Raw genomic sequence first — 26,906 nt, forward strand, 5'->3', positions numbered from 1 at the left:
GGTACGTCCAGGAGACCAGGAAGTGTTACACGGCGAGAAAATATGGCGAGTTTCTGGACGGGATTATTTTGTTTTCACTGTTGATAATTTCTTTAAAAAAATTTATATTAGGCACTGAATTGGTGATAGTTTGTACACTTTTGAGCTTAGGCTCAGTAAAAACTTATCAGCCACTAGTAAATGGGATTTTCCCTGCAGTTTATCTAAAGCCTTCTGATCTTCCATGTCTGTTTTAAAACTAGAAATTTGAGTCTTGGTTTTCTCTGGGATTGCTCAGGTTTTTAGTATTTCTGAATTATTCGAAACCTAGGGTCTCATCCTCTTAATGCAGCTTGGAAAAAACGTTGGAGTAAAAACTTGACTGCTTTTGTGGTTCACGTAATGAAGCGAGTGATTTGCTCTCTTTTTGTAAAATGCTGACCAGCCTCTGGTGGCTGCAGACGTCACTGAGTGGCCCGGTTTGGAGGACATGGGCTCTTCATGGAAACGTTGACTAGATCATGAACCGTGCTGGATGGACCTCCAGACCCCCACTCTTTGTGGCCGACCGTGGGCCCCAGCAGGAAATTTATCTGCAGAACATTACAGAGCAAGCTCTGGCTGCTGTTAACTTTTCTTTTTTCACCTCTTTCCTTCTTCCTTTTTCTTTTTTTTTTCCCTCCGAGTTTAGAGAAGTTCACTTTTTTAGGGACAAATAGATTGATAAAGTCACTACGTAAGATAAGCCTTGGAAACCGTAAATGGCCAGCAAGAGTGATGCAATAAATTTGGAGAGCAAAGGAAAACAATCTAGTAAATGGATGCTGCTTTGCTTTTGATATTAAAACCTCCAGCCCCTGCTTGTTTTCACATGGATGTTTCTGGATGAAAGCCTCCATACCAACTTTGGATTTTTCTGGATCTGTTATTAGGGACTGGGGAAGGAAAATTCCCACATCCTTCCTCGTCTATTCTTAGACGTTCCTGAATGTAATCAATAATTAGATTGTGTATTCATCTGCTTTTTTTTGTTCCCCTGTAGGGTCAGGTTTGTCTTACCAGTCTTTCTATTTTAGTCAGAGGACATAAGGGCAGTTTTGATACTGATGTTAATTCATATTTTCTTTTGGAAATCTGTCGGCATACCGTTGTTATCGCTCTATTTCCACCTTCTCTCTAGAGGTGAAGATGGGATCTCTCTTTCCCGGGACCAGGAATTTATTTGCGTGTGTGACACACTGTGGTAAACAGCTTCATAACCCGGAGCCTACATGCAGAATCACATTGCGGTCCTGCTGGCGTTTCTGCCATGAGCGGAGCCTTCCGGAAGATCGTGGAGTTTGCACAGTAAAACCCTATCAGGGACACTTAGTTACATTTGGGCACTGCTGATATTGATATGTTGGCCCTTGCTTGGTTTTGAGGGGGAGTGCTGAAGAGTTGAAAGGAAACCTCTGTTTGAGAAAGTGGGATTTTGTCACTGTTGCTTTGATGGTTTTTTCTCCTACTTTGTGTTCTGCACAAAGCATATTTGAGACTTACCTTTAAAATGAGTGCTTTGGCAGCAATGCCTCAGCACATTGTTCTTGGCCGTTTGGAAATAGGGCCTGCGTTGCCTGTGGGCACTTGTGCGTTCCCTACGCCCTGGGATAGTGGGTTTGTGTCCTCCTTCCCCTCGTGGGGGAGGTGGGCTGGGGCTTCTTGTGAATGCCACTGATTCTGGGGGCCTTTTATTCATTTCTTCTTATTAGAGTGGAAATGTAGTTTGCTCATAATGGATTATTGATTGGCCTGAGCGAGGCGGCCCCAAGGCCTTGTCAGCCTCGGTCCTTAACTCCCCAGCAGTGAATACATCGGTTCATGGCGCAGCTCGGACCGGCTGGGGACTATAAGCCTGGAATTGTTAATCTGGGGCAGATTGGTGTGTGCAGAGAGGAACTCCTCATTGTTGTTATGGAATTTCTCCCCATTTGTTCAAAGAATAGGCTTTTTGTCTCAGCAGTAGATAAGCCTGTGCAGGATGTTAATGATGTATTTTAATTCATGGCCCATAATACTACAGTGTAACGAGTAGGGCCCATTTCATTGTCTGCAGGGGAACAGACAGGCAGTATACTGTGCAGCCCGGCCCAGCACCCACTGGGGCCTGTGCTCCTGGGCATGCCCTGTAGCTGTGGGCAGCACCCACGGCTCCGTGGACACGCCTTCAGAAGCGCACGCCAGGTCAGGCTGGAGGCTCATTCTTTTGATTTTATGACTGGCCTTTTGGAGCCATAATACTCCCGTAAATACCCCGAGCGTTCTGTCTGCAGAGAGCTGTTTTCTTTGTAAGGGCATCCTCCCGGCCTTACTGGCTCTTCAGATTTCAGGAATTCTCCCGTTACCAGAGCGGCACACATGGGCTGGCCCCCCCCCCCGCTGCTCTGGCCTCCCTCCCGGAAGCCCGGGGCTCCCCCAGAAGGTGACCGGGGAGACAGGAGGAGGGACCACGGCGCGCCGAGGAGAGCAAACCTACTTCTTGGTAGCGTGGTATGGTTAATTAATGATCCAGAACTGAAAAAGTACCCAGCTAGAGAGTTCTTTGAAAAATAGGAGCTTCGGGGTTCTGCTTCCCTCAACTGAAAACTCTCCACTCAGAGCAGGAAACGCCCGTCCGGCTTTCCCACAGCCCCTCGGACCCGGACCCAGTTCCGCCTCCCACTCTGGTTCGGTGGGTTTAAAGAAGCTTGCAGAGTTGTTTTGTTAGGCAATTTACTCAAAATATTAGAGGTCACTTAAAAATTAGCCTCTGGATTCCTTGTGCAGGATAAGATGTTGATAGAATTATCTTTGATAGTTTTGGGGAAATCAGCACAAAATCATTCGGCCTCTGCCTTGTGTTGATTTACTTCACAGAGCAGAAAATGGCAAGATTTCCTGTAGATTCAGAGATATGCTTACTGTTTAAAAATGCAGGATATGTTACCTTTTTCCCCTGGCAGTGCCACATTTAACTGGTTAGAAAATGATTGTTTAAAATGTGGGAAAGAAACCTCAACTGCATGACCGTTTTTGTTTTTTTTTTTTGCCTTGAGAGGGTGGACCGGGTCACCGTGAGCCCCAGGAAGTAGCTGGGGCTGGTTCATCGCTGGACAAAGCTACCATGCTGTCTGCAGGGAGGCTGTGCCCGAGCTTTGGGTGGATTCCTGAGTGTCGCTGAGCAAGCCTCTAAAGCATCGCGAGCAGTCTCTAAAAATACTGCTTTTCATTTGAACAGTTTATTATTTGGATGATTTTTCTTTCTTCTTTTTTTTAAACTTTGAATACTAGAATTAACAAAAGATAATGTTCTCAAACTGCATTCCTTGGAGCCTTCTGACCTTCCTCCAGGCCTGGAGAGGGGGATGGGTGGGGGGAGGGGAGGGGACTAGGGGGTAGGGGGAGGGGGAAGAGCCCACCAGGCTTCCACAGAGCTGCTGTTTCAATTGTGTTCCTTACGGGATGGCAAGTGGGAGTTATTTTTTTAAAGGTTCTTTTGTGAAAAACTCCCAAAATCCATAAAAAATTGGAAGAATAATAAACATACATACACTCACCATCTAGATTCAGCAACTAACATTAAAAAATAATGTTTAGATGTTTTATTTACATTAATTTATTTTTATTCACTTATTTTTGACTAATATTCCAGCATTCTAATTTTTTTATGAGGTGCGATTGGTACATAACATTGTGCAAGCATAAGGTGTACAACATTATAATATGACGTTTGTATACACTACGCCATGATTGCTACCAGAAGACTAGTCACCGTCTGTCTGTATACAGTGACCCCACCCCCCCCAATTTCACTTACCCGCTTCCCTGGAGCAACCACTGATCTGTGTCTATGAGTTTGTCTTCATATTGTTTTCTTTTCTCCAGATCCCGCAGATGAGTGGAATCATCCCGTATTCATCTTCATCTGTCTGACTTATTTCACTTGGCCCAGTGCCCTCCAGGTCCGTCTGTGCTATCGCGTACGGCAAGATTCCATTCCTCTTGATGGCCGCGTAGTATTCCATTGTGTGTATGTGTATACATACCACGTCCTCTTTATCCACTCATCCCTCAGGAGACACTGAGGTTGCTTCCATGTCTTGATTACTGTCAATAATGCTGCATGAACATGGAGGGTGCAGGTATCTTTTTGAATTAGTGTTTTTGTTTTCTTTACGTAAACACCCAGAAAGTGGAATAGGTGGGTCATATCGTGGTTCTGTTCTTAATTTTTTGAGGAATCTCCATACTGTTTTACATTCCCACCAACACTTGTTATTTCTTGTCTGTTTGATAATTGCCATTCTAACAGGTGTGAGGTAATATCTCATTGTGGTTTTGATTTATAATTTCCTAATAATTAGTGATGTTGAGCACCTTTTCCTGTACCTGTTTACCATCTGTATGTCTTTGGAAAAAATGCTTCTTCAAATCCTCTTCCCATTTTTTTTTTTTTTTTTTTAAATATCCTCTTGCCATTTTTTAATCTGGTTGTTTGTTTTTTTAATTGTAGAGTTGTAGAAGCTCTTTATATATTTTGGATATTAACCCCTTATTAGATATAGGATTTGCAAATATCTTCTCTTAGTCAGTTGCTTTTTTGTTTTGATTTTGGTTTCCTTCACTGTGCAGAAGCTTAGTTTGATGTAGTCCCATTTGTTTATTTTTGCTTTTGTTTCCCTTGCCTTTGGAGTCAGAGTCAAACACATTGCTAAGACCAGTGTCACAGAGCTTCCCACCCATGTGTTGTTCTGGGAGTTTTATGGTTTCAAGTCTTACATTCAAGTCTTTAATACATTTTGAGTTAATTTTTGTGTATGGTACTATAGCAGGCTGGTTGCCTGCCCTTACATGTGGCTATCCGGTTTCCCCAACATCATTTATTGAAGACACTGCTTTCACCATTGTATGTTCTTGGCTCCTTTGCTGTGAATTAATGGTCCATATACACGTGGGTTTATTATTAGGCTCTCAGTTCTGTTCCATTGACCAGTGTGTCTGTTTTTATGCCAATAGCATACTGTTTTGATTTACTGTAGCTTTGTAGTATAGTTTGAAATCAGGGAACGTGATGCCTCCATCTTTGTTCTTCTTTCTTAGGGTTGCTTTGGCTATGTGGGGTCTTTTGGACGTCATACAGATTTTAGAGTTACTTGTTTTAGTTTATGAAAAATGCCATTGGAATTTTGATAGGGATTACATTGAATCTGTAGATTGCTTTGGGTAATATGGATGTTTTAGCAATATTCTTGTAATGCATGAGCACAGGGTATCTTTTAATTTATTTGTGTCTAAACATTTGTAATTTTCAGTGTACGGGTCTTTCATCTTCTTGATTCAGTTTATTCCTAGGTATTTTATTCTTTTTGATGCAATTATAAATGGGATTCCTTTCTTTTTCTTTTTTAAAAGATTTATTTATTTGAGTGCATGCGTGCACATGCACAAATGGGGGAGGGGCAGAGGGAGAGGATCTTAAGCGGACTCCCTGCTGAGTGTGGAGCCTGATGTGGGGCTTGATCTCATGACCCATGAGACCATGACCTGAGCCAAAATGAAGAGTTAGCCCCCCAACCAACTGGGCCACCCAGGTGCCCCTGGGATTGCTTTCTTAATTTATCTTTCTGATAGTTTGTTATTAATATATAGAGTGCCACAGATTTCTGTACGTTGATTTTGTATCCTTCAACTCTACTGAATTTCTTTATTCTAATAGTTCTTTGATGAGTGTTTGGGATTTTCTGCACATAACATCATGTCATCTGCAAATAGTGACAGTTTTATTTCTTCCTTTCTGATTTGGATGACTTCTTTTCCTTTTTCTTGCCTTATTGCTCTAGCTAGGACTTCTAGTACTAGGTTGAATAAAGGTGGTGAGAATGGACATCTTTGTCTTGTTCCTGATCTTAGGAGAGAAGCACTTAACTTTTCCCCATTGAGTTTGATGTTGGTTGTGGGTTTACCATATATGGCCTTTATTATGTTGAAATATGTTCTTTCCATACCTGCTTTGTTGAGTTTTTATTATAAATGGATGTTGAAATTTGCGAAATGCTCTTTTTGCATCTACTGAGACAATCATGTGATTTTTATCCTTCACTTTATCAGTGTAGGGTATCACACTAACCAGTTCTTGCATAGTGAACCACCCTCGCATCCCTGGAATCAGTCCCACCTGATCATGGTATATGCACCTTTTAACGTATTATTGAATTCAGTTTGCTAATATTTTGATGAAGGTTTTTGGATCTCTGATCATCAAGGATACTGGCTTGTAATTTTTTTCTTTCTGTGATATCCTTGTCTGGTTTTGGTATCAGACAAGTAAATATACCTGCACCTGCTATCTAGGTCCTGCGGTTGTTAACATTTTAATATATTTGCCTTTCTCTTTTTTGTAAACCATCCCCAAAGTATTTCATCAACATTTCCAAAAACCAAGACTGTTCTCCTGTATTACCAACCTAACGAAATAGCAGTTCTCAAATAGTATTTAATGTTTAGTCTATATTAACGTTTAGTTTTTATGAAGAGTTTGGGAGCTAGAATGAGTCTGAGCATGTCTGTTGTGGATGGCGGTAGCTGGTGGAAGCTTTATGGTTGTATTAAACAACCTTCTGTGGTGGACCTGTGAGAGCCCACTGAATACATAGGGGTGACTAGTGATCTCCACTTTAGTTTCCTAAGCGTCTATTATTTTGTCCTTTTGAATTTATTAAACCAAATACTATCCGTCTCAGTGAGTAGGTATCTTTGCACTGACCTTTCATTTACTTATTCAGCAGTTATTAATAATAACATGTAACATGTTAACCATTTTCTGTGTGTTAAACATTGTACGTAGAATGCACTAATTTAAACCTCACAGAATTATTATAATGTTGTTTTCATTACTATCATTTACATTTAAAAATGAAAATGGCTGGGAAACAGAGGTTAAGATGGTCACACAGCTGATCTGAGTGAGTGGCAGAACTGGGTTTTGATCTTGGGTAGTCTGATCTGGAAGCTTATGGACTAGACCACCTCTCACAGCACTGTGATGCCCAAAGTGTGCTTGGCTCTGTGCCAGCACAGGGGACTCAGTGGGGAGAAAGCTTGTCCTCTAACACACAAGTGACCAGGTAAAGAAGCAGTCCAGATGTGAGCTAGGATAGGACCAGGGCCATCCAGAGAGCTGGGGAAGGCCCCAACCAAGTCACACGGCTACCAGTGGTCAGGTAAGATGTCATGTGTGTAGGAGGGGTGGGAACTGCGTGTGTGAGGCCCGGAGGTAATAGTGAGCCTGCATCTGCCTGGGTGTGGAGCAGAGCACACGGTCATAGTGGGGCCTGGGGGACACGCATGCAGCAGCATGGGGGCTCAGGCCCTGGTAAGTCCCGCCAGGGAGTTTGGGCCTCATCTTCAGGGCATGGAGGCTGTAAAGGGTGGAAGTCTCAGGCCGGCCCACATCTGCATCTGGAATGTGCACTTCGGCTTGGGGTGCCGGGGGTGTTGCTGGGTGTTGGTGAGAAGGAGGGGAGAGCCGAGGGTGAGACCAGCGGGATTTGTTCTGGGTTCCTGCCCAGGGGAGTCGCGCTAACGGCAAGAGTTCTGCTGCATCCCTGCATTCCCGACGGAGCCTCGACTTCCCCGGAACACCGAGCCAGCCCTTGTCAATGCAGGTCATCACATCCTCCCTGTGCTTCTGGAAATGTCTACCTGCCCTGCTGGTCCGCTGCTAGCACATTGTTTTCTGTGTGTTGACATGTTTCCCGTTCTGACTTCTGGGTTTCTGGAGCCTAAGCCTGTTTCTTATCTTTGAGTCGTTAGGTTCCTGTAAGCGGCCTGGTGCCCTGTTGGCTCTCAGGGACGGGGGTGAAACTGGTGTTCAGTCAGACTCGTGGGGCTGACTGTGAGGTGCTCTGCCTGCCAGAGATGCAGGGGTGCACGTGGGTTCTTCTAGATGCTTTGGCTGTGCTTTCCCGTCTGGCTGTCCCGCTGTCTGGCTGTCCTGCTGTCCCTCTGTCCCGCTGTCCCGCTGTCCTGCTATCCAGCTGTCTGGTGGTCCCACTGTCTGGCTGTCCGGCTGTCTGGCTGTCCGTCCTGGATGTTAGGTGTGCAGAGCTTGCTCCTGTGGGAGTGACTGGAGGGCAGGAGCTGCTTCAGCAAGTCACCAGGGCATGGTTCCGGAAGTGACTTTCCTGCTTTATATGAGGTCAGAGACGCGGTGCCCGGATCCCCACCTACAGCAGTGATTTATGAGTTGGAACAGTCACCCGCAGAGTACATTTATCCCAATCCAGTGAGCTCCGTGCAGGCGCAGAGAGTCTGAAAGGTATGGCAGCGGCCCTGCATCTGTCTGTTTAGACCCTAGTGGTTTATTTATTTCTGTGTTCCCATGATTGCATTTTAAAGTTTAGCTGCATATTTTATTTTCACAGCTTTTACATATTGCCTCTTAAACCCTTCCCCATCTTCTCTATAATGCATTTTTTATGTTATGAGTGTACAGTTTTATTTTCTTAAAAAAATTTTACCTTTACCAATTTTTTATAAGCCTGATTAAATTACCTTTTACAAAATGACATCTCAGAAAACATAGAAGCCATTTTTAAAGAGTAACTTCAAACTGTTCTCTCTAGAGAAACACACGCACACAGTGAGCGATCCATTGGAAATCTTTTTTAAAACCCTAATCAGCAAGCCATTTTTATGCATAAACAATTAAAATTATGGTCTTGTCTGGCAAGTTCCCAATTACAGCCTTGGAAAAAGTTTGTGATACAGTGACAAAAACTGGCTCATCATGGGCAAACCGTGTTCAGATGGGGCCGTGGTGCACGTATGTCCGTGGGGTGGTATGCTGTCCTGTGTCAGCTAAAGCACATAACGTGTGTTTGCTGTCCCTTCCACGCCCTCCCCTCTTCTTATTCCTGCTGCTGGCACACGACTCCCTCCGGTCTGCATGAAGAGCTAACACTTATTCACACATTTTATAACACTAGTTATCTTTAGGTTCATGTGTTATTGTAGGAAAAGTTGGAACAGCAAATCCCATGCGGTATGTGCTTGTCTGGGAGAGTCAGAGGCAGCTCAGGATGAAAGCATAGCTGGTCAGAACAGAGCAGTCTGACGCTTTGTCCCACGGTGGTGTCCACGCGTGACATGCTCCCCACTGGGGACCGAGGTAAATGTGGGGAAACCATCTGAGACCCTCCAGGCTCGGGGACGCTGGTGGGCTGTTGTTTTTTAAAGGCTGTCGCAAAGCCAGTGGTGCTGGAGGGCTGATGGCAGCTCCGTCCTGCAAGCCCCCAACTGGGGCGGCTGCCTGTGGTGCATTTGTAAGTTGAGAGCTCTGATGACAGCATTCTTGTGCTTTTTTGGAAAAGAAGTGATGACCCTGTCTTAAATAGCAGTTTTTGCCTGCAGCTAAAAAGAATATTGCAAAGATCTGTTGATTGGGCCGCTGATGAAGGAGGGCCAGTGGCTGGGCATCAGTTTCTGTCTGTGGGTTTTTCAAGGTTCCCAAGAAACTTCGTTAGTGGACCGTGGCCGTCATGAAGGGGGCCACTTGGTGGAACTTTTTCAAGTGGAGCCAGTTTTGTTGATGTTATGATTTCCTTAAGACAATGGTGTTTGGGGCTTAAACAGTTACTACTGTTACAGCATTTTTTCCATTTCTACATTGATGTATTTTCCCCTTGGTAATATCTTTAAGTTCTTTAAAACTGTGCCCCGTGCAGCTCTCGCCGGGATTTACAGCAGGGCTTAGTTTTGAAAGACGGGGGTGGGCAGAGAAGAAGTGGGAAACAAAAGAGAAAGAAGGACTTGTTTTGCTGATGGCAGGGGCGCTGTTCACGTCCTCACTTGAGAATCCTCCTGGAAATCGCAGGCCCTGTTGGCTTTGGGTAAATCTGTTCAGCTGGTTTTGGAGGAAGCCTGAGGAAGAAAACTGTATTCTCTGGTGTTTGGGTCCTCGAGGGGAGGTGGCCAGGCCAGGCCTGGGGTCAGGGGTGCGGGGGGATCGGCCACTTCATGAGTCCATGCTGTGAGGAGAAACGTGGGTTTCTCAGTCAGCAAAGATGGCAGCCGCGTTCAGTGTGCAGACGACTGAGGACCCCCCTGGAAAGAGAGGGAAGTGCAGTCTCATCCTGTCGGACCAGCAGCCTAGCTGCCTGATGCTCTGGTGACCCGGGACCACCTGTGCCGCTTCCGGCTGCCTCCGCTGTGGTGGCCAGGGCTGCAGGCACACCTGCTCCCCCCCCCCCCCCCCCCCCCCCCCCGCCGCTCACCAGGGCCGTGGGCTGCAGGGCAGGTCGCCGTCTGGTGCTACACGCGAGGCCAGACCGGGCAGGTGATTACTGGGTACGGACGGGTGCAGGGATCAGGGATGCTCTAAGGAGGGGCTCGGCAGGGGCTTCCCTGACTCTTGGGTCCTGAGAGATGAGGAGAGGAGCCTGGGCTGTGAGGGTCCCTGAGAGCCACCTGGCTAGTTAGTGGGGGCCCGGGGCTCCTGGGGTCTGCAGTGCATCATTCCGTGCTGGCGCTGGGGTGGAGACCCCCGACCTGCCACACCACATCCTTGGAGCTGCCCCGCAGCTTGGGAAGCATTTGACTTTGAGGGTGCCTGGGGGTGCTGAACACGTGGTAGCAAAGAAGGAGGGGATAGACCGGCCACAGAGCAGGCACTGGTAATGATTGGAACAAGTCTTCTCACTCGAAGAGTCCACCTTCATTTCCAGGTGCGTTTGTGAGTTGCCTCTTGGGACCCTTAACTGGTTGAGCACTAGTCCTCCGTGACCTTGTCTGTGTGGCTGATTTGTGGCTGTTTGAACCCTTTGAATTGGAGAACTGTCTGACCTGAATATTCTTCGTCGACCAGCTGCAAGGTCTGGTGGAGTCTGTGAAATTACTTGAGAGCCACCAGTTTCCTGTGTTTTTTCTCCATGAAATTATTTCTGTATGTTTCTTTAAGCTTCTAAGATCTTTATACCCAGATTAGGTCCTTGGCCTAAATATGAGTAGTATGTCGCGTGTGTACTTTTGTATAGTATTTCACAGTCAACATTTTAAGGGGATGAAATAAGTCCTGGGATAGAAGGGGATGCATGCAAATCATTTGCCATATAACCCATAGTAATAGACAACATATAAACCATCCCAAACTTGTGCCAAGACCAAAACAGCTTGGAAAGATTATTTTGATTAGCTTAAATTATCATTAAGAGGTGTTCTTGTTAACCTCATTTGTCCAGTTTTACGGGGAGTTTTTATTTATGTGGGTTTTTGGAGTTGTTGATTTTTGGGGGCTCTCTCTTGGCAGGAGGAGCTCTGTGTACCTGTTAGCGTCGAGAGTAAAGGTTACCTGTGTGCTGTTCTGCTTCCTGCCTCTTTCCAGACTTGGCTGCTCTGACCGCACTGCTTTCTTTAGGTGCCTGGGAAACCCGCTAGCATGGGGCTTTATCAAAAGATGTTTCAGAATACATAATTTTAAATAGGATTTCGACTAAGTAAGATTTCTTCTAAGGACCTGTGGGAGGAGAAAGCAGGAGGGGTGTTGTCTGTCCAGAGGGCGTCTATCGGATGGCTTCCGCACCCCGCCGCGAAGTGGAGGACAGGGAGTGCCCGCGCTCAGAATCCTTCCTGGTGGACAGGTTCCCGTTCATTCTGTCCTATTGTCAGTACCCTCTTCTGTGTCTGCTCTGGTAAAGACATGTCGGGCTGGACACCCCAGAGCAGACAAGGAGTCGCTGCCCAGGGCCTTTTGGGAGAGAACCTTTCATTTGTGAGCAAAAAAATGTGTATTAGTACATTGGTTCCAAACCAGAAACCTGCAGCTTCTTCATGTTTTGTAAATTTTATAATCTGGGTTCCTCGTGTGTATGAGGTGGTGAGTTTATAAAAACATGGCTTCCTTTATATATGTCATGGCTATTTTTAAAGAAAATCTGCCCATCTGGGTGCCTCCCTCCCCCCCCCCCACCCCCATAGGGAGACCCTCAGAATCCTGTCTCAATTACTTCTGCTTAGAGGTAAGGGGGATAAACAGCCCATGTCCCAGGGGAGCTGTGATGCCACCCTGTCTCCCTTTCTGACCCATCAGAATACTATTCTGAAAGGTGCTCTATCTCTCTCCCATCCTTTCTATAATTGGTTCAGTGTTTTGTTTATTCTACTTATCACAAGTCAGATGGAAATTCCTGTTTTTACTGCAGATAATTGCTTTTTGGTGTGTATCGTCTTGGGCCCATTTGGTGGCTTATAGGCGTCCCGGTTGCCTTTCCTGACGCGTGGGTGGTTGCCCGCTGTGTGCCAGGCAGGGCGCTGGGCACCTTCCTTGTCTGGTTTGTCTTTGCCTGTGCACAGGGTGCTGGAAACAGCTAGACACCTGGAGGAGTGGCTCCGACAGGGCCTGCCCTCATTCTCTGGAAGGTGGGATGGGTGTGAGCATGGACAGTGATGCACACTGTGACACCTGCTGTCACCACGGAGAGGCATACCCAGCTTCTCTGGGAAGGCACCGTGGGAATGTGACCTGTGGAGAAGGGTGGGGGGTGATTGCACGGCGCCTGGTGTCCAGAGGATATTCTGCACTGGGACTGGGACTTAGCCTTACAGCCAGAGCCTAGGGTGCCCTTTGGGGGTTGGGCTGAGGTGCTGTGCAGGAGAAAAAGGACGGGATGGGAATGGGAAGGGGCCAAAGGGTTGGGGCTTTTCTAAGAGGCAGTGGTTCCATGGCCCTATGCACCTAGCGCTGGTGTCATTTGGGGCCGCCGTGCTGGCCATCAGGTCCCTAGCACCCGGTTCCAGGCGTAGACCTTGCACGATCTCCGGGTAAACCACCTGTGCTCATCGCTGAAGACTTGTTTCCCTAACATCTGAACACAGCAGTACGCTGGTCGGCTGCCTTCGCGGCTCACTTGTCCTGGGCACGAGCTATGCTGCTGTGTCCCTTGCCACCGTGTCCCTGCTCCTTTCTCCTTGTTCATCATCCGCACATGCTCTCCTTGGTCTGTGGCCTGTGTTTCTTACACTCCCACAGCTTCACTCACCTCCGTCTCTCCTTAAAGATTTGGTATCTTTGAGAAAAATTATTCTAGCATACGATCACGTACAGTTTACTTGTTTTAATGATTTAGCGCACAGTTATCAGTAATTGTTTCCTTATTGGTCTTTAGAAGAAAGGAGCTGCTTGTGCATCTATCTGGATTTGTGTTGGTGTCCCCTTTGATTTGGTGGCTTGCTGATTTTCAGGAGTGTGCCCGTCACTCCCCGTGGGGGTTACTGGGTCCCTGTTGATGTGGGAAACCTCGTTCCTAAGATCTCCGTGTCTTTTCTGTTTCAGGTACTCCCTGCCTTCTGCTATGCTTTCCAGGTAGGAGATGCGGGCTGTCCTGGCAGGTGCGTCTCTGCCGCTGGGAAGCAGAAGCCTCGTCTGAAGATGGAGAGATAAGACGTTGTCTGGCAGGCCTGTGTGACAGAAAGCCGTGCCCCCCCTGGCCGGGGAGCCCTGGTCCTGGAGATGGATCGCAACCGAGAGGCCGAGGTGGAGCTGAGAAGGGGCCCGAGCCCCACCAGGGCCAGCAGGAGCCCCGAGGTGGACGGAGACAAGGCCATGAGCCATAGCTGCTGCATCTGTGGCAAGAGCTTCCCCTTCCAGAGCTCCCTGTCCCAGCACATGCGCAAGCACACAGGGGAGAAGCCCTACAAGTGTCCCTACTGTGACCACAGGGCTTCCCAGAAGGGCAACCTGAAGATCCACATTCGTAGCCACCGCACGGGCACTCTGATCCAGGGCCACGAGCCGGAGGCTGGTGAGACGCGCGTGTCCGAGGGCCTGGATGGCTGTACCAGCCCCACCAAGAGCACGTCCGCCTGCAACAAGATCCTCAACGGAGCCACCCAGGTGGACAACAGCAAGATCCTGCTGAGGAGCAGCAAGAAGGAGGCCGCGGGGGCTGCCTGTGCCCCAGAGGAGGGCAAGGCCGCAGCCCAGTGCTCCTTCTGCAAGTGCCAGTTCGAGCGTAAGAAGGAGCTGGAGCTGCACGTGCACCAGGCCCACAAGCCGTTCCGCTGCCGGCTGTGCAGCTACATGACGCTGAGGGAGGAGTCCCTGCTGAGCCACATCGAGAAGGACCACATCACCGCGCAGGTGCCCAGCGGGGCCGAGCCCTACGCGGAGAACGGCAAGCCCGAGCTGACCCCTGGGGAGTTCCCCTGCGAGGTGTGCGGCCAGGCCTTCAGCCAGACCTGGTTCCTGAAGGCTCACATGAAGAAGCACAGAGGCTCCTTCGACCACGGCTGCCACATCTGTGGCCGAAGATTCAAAGAGCCGTGGTTCCTCAAAAACCACATGAAGGCGCACGGCCCCAAGACTGGGAGCAAGAACAAGCCCAAGAGCGAGCTGGACCCCATCGCCACCATCAACAACGTGGTGCAGGAGGAGGTGATCGTGGCTGGCCTGTCCCTCTACGAAGTCTGCACCAAGTGCGGGAACCTGTTTACAAACCTGGACAGCTTGAACGCGCACAACGCCATCCACCGCAGGGTGGAGGCCGGCCGGACGCGGGCCCCGGCAGGGGAGGGCGCGGTGCAGGGCGGCCCCCCGGACTCCCAGCAGCTCTTCCTTCAGTGCCTCAACCTGCGGCCTGCGGTGGCCAGCGCGCCTGCCCACGGGCAGGCGGGGCGGCGCGTGGCCGAGCTGGACCCGGTCAACAGCTACCAGGCCTGGCAGCTGGCCACGCGGGGCAAGGTGGCCGAGCCGGCCGAGTACCTCAAGTACGGGGCGTGGGACGAGGCACTGGCCGGGGACGTGGCCTTCGACAAGGAGCGGCGCGAGTACATCCTGGTGAGCCAGGAGAAGCGCAAGCGCGAGCCGGAGCCTGGTGCGCAGGGGCCCCCGCGCAAGCGGGCGGGTGCGCCCGGGGACCCTATGCCCGGGCCCCTGGACCCCAGGCCAGCCGCGCGCCCCAGCCGCCGCGCTGCCGCCCCCGCTGGCCATGGCAAGTCCTCCGAGTGCTTCGAGTGCGGCAAGATCTTCCGCACCTACCACCAGATGGTGCTGCACTCCCGGGTGCACCGCCGCGCGCGCCGAGACCGCCACGTCCCCGGGGAACGCGCGCCTCGTGCGCGCTGCGGCTCGCTCAGCGAAGGCGACTCGGCCTCCCAGCCCAGCAGCCCGGGCTCGGCCTGCGGTGCCCCCGCCGACTCCCCGGGCTCGGGCCTGGCCGACGAGGCTGCGGATGAGAGCGGAGAGGACGGTGCGGCCGACCCTGCACCAGGTGAGCGTGTGCGCCTGGGCAGCTGGGTTCAGAGAGTGAGGGCCCAGGAGCTCTGTACCTGGGTGACCCGTGCCCAGGTAGTCCTGGCTCGGTAGCCCCGCAACCAAGTGGTCCCATGTCCAGATATCCCAGATCCCATGTACCCAGGCTGGGTAGCCCCTCTGTGCTGCCGGGGTAGCCCTTCCCAACGTATCCCTGAACCCAGGGACGTCCAGTGCCCAGGTGACAGGTGCCTAGATAGTCCAGGCTCAGGTGACCCTCTGACCCCGTAGCCCTCAGCCCAGGAGGTCCAGGCCCAGTAGACTGGCAGGGAGGTGGCCCCGGGCCCAGGTAGTCCTGTCTCAGCCCTGCACCCTGGAGGCCTGGTTTCCCAGACCCAGCAGTCCCAGACCCAGGTAGACCCTGCACCCGGGTAACCCTATGCCTGGGTAGCCTTTGCCCAGGTATCCCTGGCCCAGGTAGCCTTGCACCCACATGGGCCCACACCCCGGTATTAGGTAGCCAGTATACACTTAGAGCTCAGGCTGGTGGGTGCAGACATAGGTGCCTGTCAGCTCCACTTAAGGCACCCTTCTTGCTGATTTGCCCGGATGTGTTTGCGTTAATTAACACCTTTGGCCTGTGGAATTAATGGTTTCTCTGGGGCATCAGTCATTTCTGAGCAAAGAACAGGTGATGGGACACGTCCAAGGCGTGCCCTCTTTCTCCGCAGTCCTAGGGCCTGTTCCCTCACCAGGCGGTGTGCGCACGCATGCGCACTGACAGTCGCTTCTGCTCTTCTCCTGTGCACCAGACAGCCGAGTAAAAGAGTAACTTCAAATCGGTGTGCAGTTATAATTAATCTCCTCGGATTCAAGAAACCCTGTGGGTTTAGAGACGGCTCATTGGAACAGATGACTTTCCAAATAGCAGCTATGTAAATATTTAAAGATGCTCGGCCGACTTTGTTTTCATCATTTTCCTACTTTTTATAAGTCTTAAGCATTCTGATATTTTATTCATTATTTTTTGTTTTGGATAATTTTTTTTAGTAGAAGATGATGTTCCAGGGACAGAGCTTATAACTTTCCTGCATCACTGGGACTGTTTTTCTCTTCTCCCTGGAAACTCGTTCATGGATGTTGCTTTTACCTGAAAGGCCAGGTGTGTAGAAACCCGAGAGCTTCAGCAGGGCTATTTATATTCTGTAGTGAGGAAAATGACCCTAGTGCATTCCTCCAAAACAAAACACAATTCTGTGTCCCTTTTTCCTTATGAGGGGTGTAGCTAATTCTTTGGAACAGAGTTTATTATAAGTTTATACTGTACATTATATGAGAGTCTCTTATGGTCAAATGGTACTGAGTCAGTAAAAGTGTGGAAGAAAGTTGTTTCTCTAATCCTGTAGAGAAGCCTGTGCTGACCCCGTGCACACACCTTGTAAGTATCCGTATAGATAAATGCACAGTAATGCATTACGCACTGACCCGTGTTGTTTCCCATCTCATTTCTTACTCATTAACCTGTGGGAAGGAGCAGGAGAACATGCTACTCTCTGAAAATGCAGTGCTCCTTCTCTGAGCCTAAGATTCCTGTAACAGTTTGTCGTTGTAAAACCTGGTGAACCCAACTGTGACCTTGGGTTGGCATTTTTGAAGGTTAAGTCTTGGTTTTTCTCTTGAAAAAGTTTTGATAATTATAGATTTTACTGATGACATTCCAATAATACTGTGACTGTTTTTGGAGCACATTGGATAAAATATTAGGTTAGAACTAAATCTTTTTTTTTTTTGAAGATAAATATATATATATTTTAAAGATTTTATTTATTTATTAGACAGAGACAGAGACAGCCAGCGAGAGAGGGAACACAAGCAGGGGGAGTGGGAGAGGAAGAAGCAGGCTCATAGCAGAGGAGCCTGACGTGGGGCTCGATCCCACAACGCCAGGATCACGCCCTGAGCTGAAGGCAGGTGCTTAACTGCTGTGCCACCCAGGCGCCCCAATATTTTTAATATTTGGAAGAGCTCTTGTGATTGCAGTCAGATGATTAATACTCTAATTCAGTAGTGCTTTGAAAATGTTGGAAAGATCAAATGATTTTCACTATACATTGGAATTTACTTTTTTCCATCTCAAATTCATTAAATTTGAGATTATCATTTACCTCCTAATGAGATTATGTGTATTTTCTATATGTGGTCTGTTTTTTTTGAGAAACTTGATACATCAGATGTTTCTGTAACAAGTTCACGTATCCTAGTGGAGGTCAACAAGTTGACAGTACAATCAACAGAATATTGTAGTTCACTGAGAGACCAGAAGAAGAAATTTATGTCATGACAGTGGCATAAAGTGTTGAAGAACATTGTGGGTCTGCATGGGTACCTTTTGTGAGTCTGAAGGGCAGAATCTTTGCTTCTCAAACTACAGACTTCCCAAGCTCAGCAGGCCTTTAATGGTCCAGCGTGGGCAATAAACCCCTGCCTCCCTAGATGTTCTTTAAGGAGTGAGCTGTGCATTACATGCATGTGAAACTCACAGACGCTCCCCTTTGCAGGGTTTGGCTGAGGACTTGGGAAAAGCAAATGAGTATTTGAATCCTCTGTTTTGATCTGCAGTGTGCCTCTGCTATTACTAGAAGATGAATTACGTCTTTGTACATATAGGCAACTTAAAATTCTTACAGAGCTTTGATGGGATGGCTGGCTAAGACTGATGGAGGGAGTATGTGCAGATTGAGAACAAAGTACCACAGTAGGTCCTGTAAGAATGAATCTGGCTTCTGGTGGGAGCAAAGGTGAAGTTAGACTTCTTTGTGACTTTTCTTAGTAAGTCCCCCTTGTGCCATAATTTTACCCAAAGATTTTTTGACATCCAGGAATGGATTTGAATGCTGCTTTTGGCTCTAGAGAAACTTTGCATTATCAGATTAATTAAAACAAACTTTTTTTTTTAATGAAACATTTCTTTGTCTGTTGAGTATTGCCATGTGGTTGTTTGGAAAGCTCTGTCATATTCCCTTTACTTCCTCGGAAAACTGGGTCCCAGCAGCCCTCCTTACTGACCAAAACTGGTAGAAGAGCAAGCTTGTGAATAAAAGTCAATCAAGTAAAAAATATGTTACTGAGATAGATTTCCGTCCTCCACTGAGAAAGTGACGTAGCCCTGAGCGAGAAAGTGCACTTTTGGAGCTCACGAAAAAATGAATCCTTTTAATTAGAGAAGAGAGGAGCATTGAAAGGGCATGCAATTCAAGTTTACAGAAACGAGCACTTCCAAACAGAAAGCAGAGTCAGGGCCCTTCGAGGTCATCACGAGGACAAGGGAGTGTTATTTCACAAGTAAATAAGCCGAAGCAGGATTCTGCTGAGAAAGCTCGTGGGAGATTGAGGCATGATGGACCCCTGGTGAGCATGTCTTGAAGAGGCGGGTTCACAACCCGTGCCGTTGTGAGAAGACCTTTGGGTGGCCTGCCTTGTCTCGGGCCATCACAGTTGTGTCCACCTGCCTTCTGGCAAAACGCCGAGGACGCCATTCCCACCATTTGCATATCTGCATATCGTTTCTGCACGTGACTACGTAGGTTTTGACCATTGCTCGTTGTTCTCAACTCTGCTCTTACATCAAATCTGTGTTCTGTGGAGCCTGCCTCTCTACATCTTCGGATACTCAGTGCAACTTAACTGATAGTAAAACCTCAAGTTTTTGGATGAAGTCCTGTGAAATCGCCAATGTTTGTTTCTGACCCACAGGCTATCGGACCTGCCCAACCTGACAGAGGGGCAGGTCCTAAGAACAGGTGCCACAATATTATATGCAGTTTGAAGAATTAAGGAGAGTTTCCAGAACGGAGCAATATCACCAGGGAGTGGAAAGACAATTGGAGGAAGAAGCGGACTTCGTTCAGAAAGCCCCTGTTGGCCTGGCTCTCTCTGCTCGTCGCCCCCTCCAGGCCGACAGTCTAGCACATCAGGGCTCATCTTCTTTCCCTCATAATGGAAGAAAGATCCCCCGCCTCTTAACCATGAAATGGTGGCTGAGCACATGCCTTGAGACAGCGGCGACCGCGGCTGTGCCAGGGCGGGTGAGGAGGGCCCACCGTGGCCGGGCAGCTGGCGCAAAGGTCCAACAGCCGTTCTTTCTGTGTATTAGAGCACTGAGAGTCATTGGAACGGCCCAGGAAGACCATGTTCTCAGACGTCCACCTGTTGTAACAGGGTTTCGGGTGAACCTAGCTCACAGAGGTCGATGTGGAACGTAGGGGTGTGCTGGGAGGGGCGTGGCAGTGGCGGCTGGGCCTGCTGGGACGGGAAGCTGTTATTATTACTGACTTTAGAGTTTGCTTTAGCATAGAGCAGAAGGAGCTCTTCCAGAATGCTGTGTCCTCATGGCGCTTCTGCCCAAATCCGCTCGAGATGTGTGTCCCGAGCGGCGAAGCTGGGACCTGTGCTGCAGCCCCACGCGGTTCTGGTCGCCACACGGCTGGAGTGAGTGGGAGGGCCTTCAGCATCGGCCCGCCCGGAGGCTAAGCTGATCCAGCACTACAGCGGGTTGTGGATAAGGGTGGGGAGAGGGTCAGTAGGGTGGGACCGGAGCCACACGTGCAGACAGGAGGTGACAGGATGTGGCTTGCCTGGGGGATGGAGAGCAGGCACACCTGGGGACACTTCTGTCCAAGCACCAAAGCCTTGCTGGTTGGAGTGTAGCAGGTGGTCCTTCCGAGGGGGCCCGGGCTGGTCGGGGGCCTCTGCCTCAGATGAGCTCGGGGACCTGATAACAGGGCCAGCTCTTGAGTCACCGGGCAGTTTGCTCAGGCTCGTTTTGTCCAGTTTCTCCGTTGCTCTGGCAACCTGTTGGTCCCTGTCAGCGATATCTAATAAACGTCCACACAGACTGAAGGCCGCCCTGGAGGGGCCCCGTGGTGCACCCCGACGTTGGTGTCAGGTGCCGGGCCGTAAATAGAAGATGCTCTCTGCCGTGTGGCCGATGCCAGGCCCCACGCGGCTTCTCCTGAGGTCGTTTCCACCAGTGCCAGATAGTTCCCGTCTCCCTAGCGCTGGAGATGACGGAAGAGCAGGTCTGTTCCAGGTTCCGGGAGAGAGCCCTAGAATGCCCAGCACATCCAGCCGCATGTGAGGGGAGGCCATGTCGTCATGGTTTTACACCACACTGAATACTGAGGCATCTCAGAGTTGGAAACCCTCCTATTAATGTCTTATTTAGTATGAAAATGCAGTGAAGGTCTTTAAGAAAGCTGTTCAGATGTACTTGGCAGTTGACAGCAGAACGCCCTGTGGTTTTAGCCTGCGTCTTAGCAACCAGAAACCACCGTGCGTCTGCGCTGGAAACACATACACCTGCGAGGGGGACCGTTCCCGCGGCACCCCAGCGCCTTGCTGCGCTTTCTGAATTATCCGAGGACGATTGAATTACAATGAGAAGAGTGTCTTTTAAGTATGTTTTCTTGTATTTCGATTCTTCAAACAATGGTATTTATGCATGGCACGCATGCTAATATTTGCTTGAGCAGAATGCCGCATTCTCTGACCTCCCAGAATGAATTTATTATAGCGTGAAAGGCGTCAGACTCTGGAAATGCGACTCTGGGGTTTTCTTCCTTTCACTGAGAGACACATACGGGATATACATACACGGGGTGTACGGCAAACACCATGCAAATGTTCGGGTGCTGGCATCACTCGCACACTTGCTCTCTCTTTCTTAGTTTCTGATACACGACAGGATCACAGGATTTTAGAGCTGGAAGGGAGCAGAGGTGTTTCGTCTGTCCCCATTTTATGAGGGCAGGAACCGGGATACAAGGAAGTGTTATAGTTTGCTGGAAGCTGTACGGTGTGTGTCGTGGAGGGCAGCACGGTTGGCACATGCCAGGTAGCAAGTCAGCTTTTGCACTGAGGACCAGTGTGCTGTCCGCTCTTGAGCTCCACGAGCATCCGGTCCCCTGGCGGCTGCATCAGGCTGCGATGCCACGTCCCAGGGGCTGTCGTTGCCACACTCCTCTGGTGCGTGGCATGTGGTCGGCATCCTGTGGACACATCTCTTGTTGGTCCTAGAGGGAGACCTGAGCCAGGGGCCTCAGTGTCCAGTTTACAGCCTAGGAAAGGGTCCCTGTCCTCATCCCTCAAGGTACAGGATGGCCTGGACCCCATGTGGGGCTCTGGATCCCCTGTCTGCACGGAGGCTGGCTCTGAGGGCGGGGTCAGGTGTACACTGTCCAGCCGCATCCTGCCGGGGCCGAGCACCTGTTGCACAGGAGCCTGCTTGTGGCGAGCGCTCGGCGGGCGTCCTCTGCCAGCAAAATTAACCATGTTCACACGTTCTAATAAAAAATGAACGCGCTGTGTCTACAGAGAGTCCTATTTGATGTGTAACTGCTTTTCTACCTTTTCTGCCTTTGGTTCACATCCTAAATTCTGTTGAGTTTTTGTCGCTCTGCCGTAGGGATGATGCTGGCGGCCGTGATTTCCGGCTCTGTCCTGGAGTTTCAGCGTCACCTTTGCCATTTTGTCGCAAAGAGGGGCTCTTGGTCTTTTCCGCTTCAGACTTGAGCTTGTTCAAAGGGCTCTTCTTTGTGGATTTTGTCCATCGACGGGATAGAAGTCAGTTTGGTTCTTCTGCCCTGGTCCTGTGAGTTGTGGCAGTCCACGGGAGGGCGTGGATCGTGCCCAGGCTGGGAGCATCTGCAGAGCAGGCTGTATGATTTGGCTTCTGGAAAACCAGCATTTGCTAATTGGGGCAGGGGTCGTTCCCGGTCAGCTCTGGGGGAGGGTGGCCATTCACCCAGTGAGTGGGGCAGCACCTGCTGGTGTGAGGTCGCCCTGAAGATGCTGCCCATCTCTGGGCCATCCCAGACCCGTGCCAGGCGTCCCTGCTGCGTCCGCACACCTGCTGCCACGTGTACGTCCTCTGCACTGGTGATGTGGCACCTGGCACGCGTCCACCTTTTCTCACCGTTACCAGGTGTTTGTTGGAAACACAGGGCCCGTCAGGTAGCAAGTGGAAGCGTGTAGCTCCTTATGTGGCCTTCTTGGACCAGAGCCGTGGCCTGACTGGCCAGTGCAGTCCCGTGGTGCACCTTCACTACATCCTGATGCCTTGTCCAGAACCCCCCACCTACCCTTTGCATGGCCTGAGCGTGCCCTGGAAACCCCTTCCTGCCACCGTGGCCAGTCCCGCCTGCCTGCTGGGTGACCCCGGAGCCTGCGTGGGTCACTGCCGCTCTGTCCCGGGAACTGCTCCTCTGTGCTGTTCCGTGCTGCTTGTCTTGTGCCAACATGGTCCTCACCTCCTGTGTCTTCACTCTTCAATCTCATCGAGGGCAGGGCTTCGCCTCGTCCATCCCGCCAGCCCCGTGGCAGGCGCGACTTCAGCTGTGGCTGGTGGCTGCACTGGGATGGAGCGGGCGTGCTTTCAGTTTTGCAGTGAGCCACACTGAGAACCGTCCCTTGTGGGGGAGATTTTGCGCAGGAGTGTGTGCTTGCTGGCTTCTAGATGGCATGTGACCCGTGGTAGTGGCCTGGGACTGACAGCGAGGGTTCGGGTGAGAATCGGTATTCAAGATTTTCAGACCTCTGCCTCCGAGGTTTTAAACCATATGCACGTGGCCCAGCCCTGTGGCCTCTTTGGATGGCAGGAGTTGGCTACTTCTGTGGCCTTTCTGGCCAGCGTCAGACTTGGGATCGGGACTTGGGACGTTGCCTTTCCCAGGACTCTGGCCCTCCCATCCCAGGCTGGTGGCCAGTGTCCTGGGCATCGCTGCTCTGCAGGGGGAGCAGAAGTGGGCTGGGCCTGTTCCCAGCACCTGAGGACATGCAGCTCATGCTTCCCCAGACCTGGCATCTCAGGAAGCCCAGACTTAGGTCACTGCGTGGTTCCTCCCTTCCTGCCTCGTGTCCCCAGCAGTTGCCACTCAGCGCGGTGGTGGGCACGGCGCCCTTGGCCTGTCCCCTACTGGGGCCATCCTGCGTGTGCAGGTGGTGACTGGTGAAAACACCGCTCATCTGTGTGGTCCGGGACAGGTAGGGCCCTCCTGTCCCCCCACTGTGTCACCACGGAGCCACGGTTGTCCGGAATGCCTGGGAGGAGGACAGTTCGGAGCCCACGGTGTCCCTGCCCGTGGCCACTGCACGGTCAGCCTTCTCCATGGCGGCCTGTGTGTGGTGTGCACACTGAATTATTCAGTGAGTTTAGACTCTCTGTCTTCAAGCATTTAGCCTTTATTTGGTAAGTGTTTCTGTTGTGTGCTCATCTCTGCACAGATTCTTCATGTTTCATTTATAAGTTTAGTTCTTTCTTTTTCTTTTTGATGTCTCCTAATATCCTGTGTGCTGGACCTAATCTGAGGCCAGTTCTTGGTGAAACCTTTGTAGACTGCTGGTTGGATTGGGATTTGCGTGCCCAGTTTGCATAAGCCTTTGCGTGTGTTCAGACAGATTGCAGTTTTAGACCTATATTTTACTAGAATTAAAAAGCGAGGCGTGGTCTTCTCCAGATGAAGGTCAGAAGGTCACAGTTTCCTTGCTGGAGTCTTACCTGATTCTGCGGGAGGCGAGGGCAGTCCTATCCGTTTGCAGGGAGCCTCCCCTCCTGTTTTATTTACAAAGGCAGATGTTGATTTGAGACAAGTATTTTCACAGATTAGTAAGACATTTGGGCTGACTGCAAGCTGCCAAGTACGTTCTTGCAGACGTGTGCCAGATCTGAGTCTTACTCATAGCCTCTCTTCTGACTGCAGAACGGTTACGTTCAGCACCGTGAATCATGTGTTCCAAATGTACTGTGGCCATTGCTGTCGCTCCGTGACCTCACGGGTTATTGCGGTCTCCCATCTACAGTGGTCATCAAGTGGGACCCTCTGGGGTGTCGGGCATCCTATAGAGAATCTGGTGTGTGCCCGAATCTAGCTCTCGAACCCCGCCGAAGGGCGTCAGCTTCCTTCCGGGTCACAAGATCAGGCTGTTACACGCATGAGCGTCTGGCGATGGATTCCAGGGTGCGAGCGCCATTGGACTGGTTCGTTAATTGGATTGGACACCTGGAGAACGTTGTTGGTGATACTGAACTGATAATCATCTCCAGTTTTCACTTCTAGTTACCATAGTTCCTTTGATATAAGACTCGTTTATAATAGCGCTGGTTTCTAAAACATGGATGACTGCACAGTTCATGGCATAGGACTAGGCAAATGGTTTTGGCATTAGATTAGAAATTGATAGTAGTGGGGTGGATTGAACATTTCCATTTGAAGGAAATCTAAGTCAGTGTGTTTTCAAAAATGACGAAGTACGGTAGGAGGGTCCATGAGGTTGAAAACAAGGCATGAACTTAAGAGCTGTTTTTATCGTAAACCTCTTTTATTGGCGGAGAGGTACCAGTGACAGCCTCAGGAAGCAGTTCAGCATGTCACCAAAAGACGACTTGCAAAGTTCCTGAATTTTAGGTGTTAAAGGAATTGCAGAGTTCTGACAGGAGATTTTGGGAACTCTGAACAGGAAGGTTCTGGACAGGTTGTATGCAGAGTATCTGCAGTTTCCATGGTGATAAGCCTACACACCACTTGGAAACAAATTCTTCATATTGTTTTGAAACCCAGTTACAAAAGGGCATCATGCTTGCAAGTTAGTTATGAATAGATAAAATTGCTTTTGCAGAAATGCCTTGCAAGCTGGACAGCACTTGGCAGACATTAGAGTCGCATACCTTCCAAATAGCCCCTGTTCTGAACATTGCTTTTCCATTCTAGGTCAGAATTAATTAATTTTTCTTTTCTCTCTCCCTCTTTCCCTACCTCTCTTCCTTCCTTCCTCCCTTCTTGAGGTAAAGATCTTTTCCTGTGAATTTTAGAATCTGATGAGGGGGGTTTGCTGTGGATGTTTTCAGGCATTTTTAGAGCTGTGCCACACCTGTGAGGGGGCAGAGCACATCTGGGTGGAGATGAGGCACTGGAGGTGACTTCCTGTCACCCACTGGTCCATACCCACACACCCACCCGGCAGCTGGTCATGGTCTCCCCCTTCCTGTTCAGCCCCTTTGCTTCTTCCTTCCCTCCTCTTCCGATCAGATGGGTGGAAGACAGTGTGGAAACGGCACCATATAACACCAAATACCTGGCCCACATGGTAAGTCATGTTATTGGGGGGCAGTGGGTCCTGGGGCTGTATGTCTAATCTTGGAGGACACCTGTGCTTGCCGTCTTCTTTCTGTCCCAAGACCAGAGACAGAATCCCAGATCATGGCCATTGGCCACAGAAACACCAGGAATGGAGCGCCCTATGAGCCTCGTCCTGGGAAAGCCCATCCCTCTGCCCTGGCTGCAGTGTGAACTTGTCACATCGCCAGTCCTTCTGGTGCCCTTGGTGGGCATGAGGGTCTTCCCGGGCAAGGTTAGGGCCCCTGGACCCAGTTTTCTTGCCTAAGGACTGCTCACCTCACACTCCCCAGGCTCTCCCTTCTCCCGAGGCTGCCTCCCTGGCCCTGCGTCCCTCACAGGCACAGCGGTGGGAGGTGGAGGAGGGAAGCAAAGACATTGCCTGGGCCCGACCATGCTAGGTGCATGCTGTTGATTTTAGAATGCTGTTCCTCCTTCCGAAAATCGACAGGTCTCTCATGAACTCATGCCGACTGCAAATAATACACCTTGTTTGAAAGTGCACGAATAAAAAACCACCCTTCATTGCTCTCCCTCACCTGCTGGAGAGACTTTTTGTTCTTTTCAGTCCTTTTAAATGTGTTTACATATGTTCGTGTATGTGCATATGTACATTTTCTTGTTTTGATACCTAATAAGATTATTCTGTTCGTTCTGTTCTGAAACTTGCTTTTTCTATATAATGTCTTGGAAATCATCCATGTCGATAAAGGTATTTGCTTCACTCTTCAACTGCCTAAAAGTAGAATATGATCATACTTTATTTGCCTGTTGATGGACGTTTAAGTTGCTTTGTTACAAATAGTGCTGCTGGTAACGTGGATCATTGAGAATGCTTAGGAGTTTTTCCAGACCGATTTCTTAAGTGAAATTGCTCGTTTGGGGGAGTTTGCACGTGTTCTATTTCTGTAGATACTGCCAGGTACGCTGTAATAATCCCCGTGTCCACCAGCAGATTGTGAGTGTGGCCATTGTCCCATGCATCAGTAATACCAGGGATTATAAATATTCTACACTTTCCTACCTGAAAGAAGAAAAATGTTATTTATTTTTTTATTGCTTTATTTTCATCTTTCTGGCTTCCATGAAAGTGAGCATGTTTTCATGTTTGGTGGCCATTTGCGTTTTTTGTGTGAGTTACCTGTTCATGCACTTTGCCCATTTTTTTTTTTAAGATTTCATTTTATTCAGTTGACAGAGAGAGAGAGAGAGAAAGGGCAGAAACAGCAGAGGGAGAGGGAGAAGCAGGTTCCCAGCTGAGCAGGAAGCCCGATGTGGGGCTCGATCCCAGGACCCTGAGATCATGACTTGAGCTGCAGGCAGACAGTTAACCGAATGAGCCACCCAGGCGCCCTACTTTGTCCATTTTTATAACGTGACATTTGTCTTTTTTTTTTTTATTAATTAACAGGACCTCTGTACATCATGGAAATGAATCTTTCGTTGTTCGCTTTACTTCTTTTCACTTTCTGTTTGTATTAAATCTTCTATTATAC

The 26,906-nt window shown here is 49.5% G+C and overlaps 1 protein-coding gene across 7 annotated transcripts in view; it reads left to right on the plus strand.

Annotated features, from left to right (window-relative positions):
* ZNF516 (zinc finger protein 516) overlaps positions 1-26,906 on the plus strand; it is a 196,983-nt gene that overhangs the window by 36,006 nt on the left and 134,071 nt on the right. For all 7 annotated transcript variants that reach the window (XM_044383092.3, XM_048218441.2, XM_044383093.3 and 4 more), the window contains exon 2: positions 13,325-15,260. In XM_044383092.3, coding sequence (XP_044239027.2) covers positions 13,502-15,260 — 1,759 coding nt within the window. In that variant the 5' untranslated portion in view covers positions 13,325-13,501. The remainder of the gene's footprint in view (positions 1-13,324; positions 15,261-26,906) is intronic.

This window comes from Ursus arctos, unplaced genomic scaffold (genome assembly GCF_023065955.2).
Source record: "Ursus arctos isolate Adak ecotype North America unplaced genomic scaffold, UrsArc2.0 scaffold_17, whole genome shotgun sequence".
NCBI lineage: Eukaryota > Metazoa > Chordata > Mammalia > Carnivora > Ursidae > Ursus > Ursus arctos.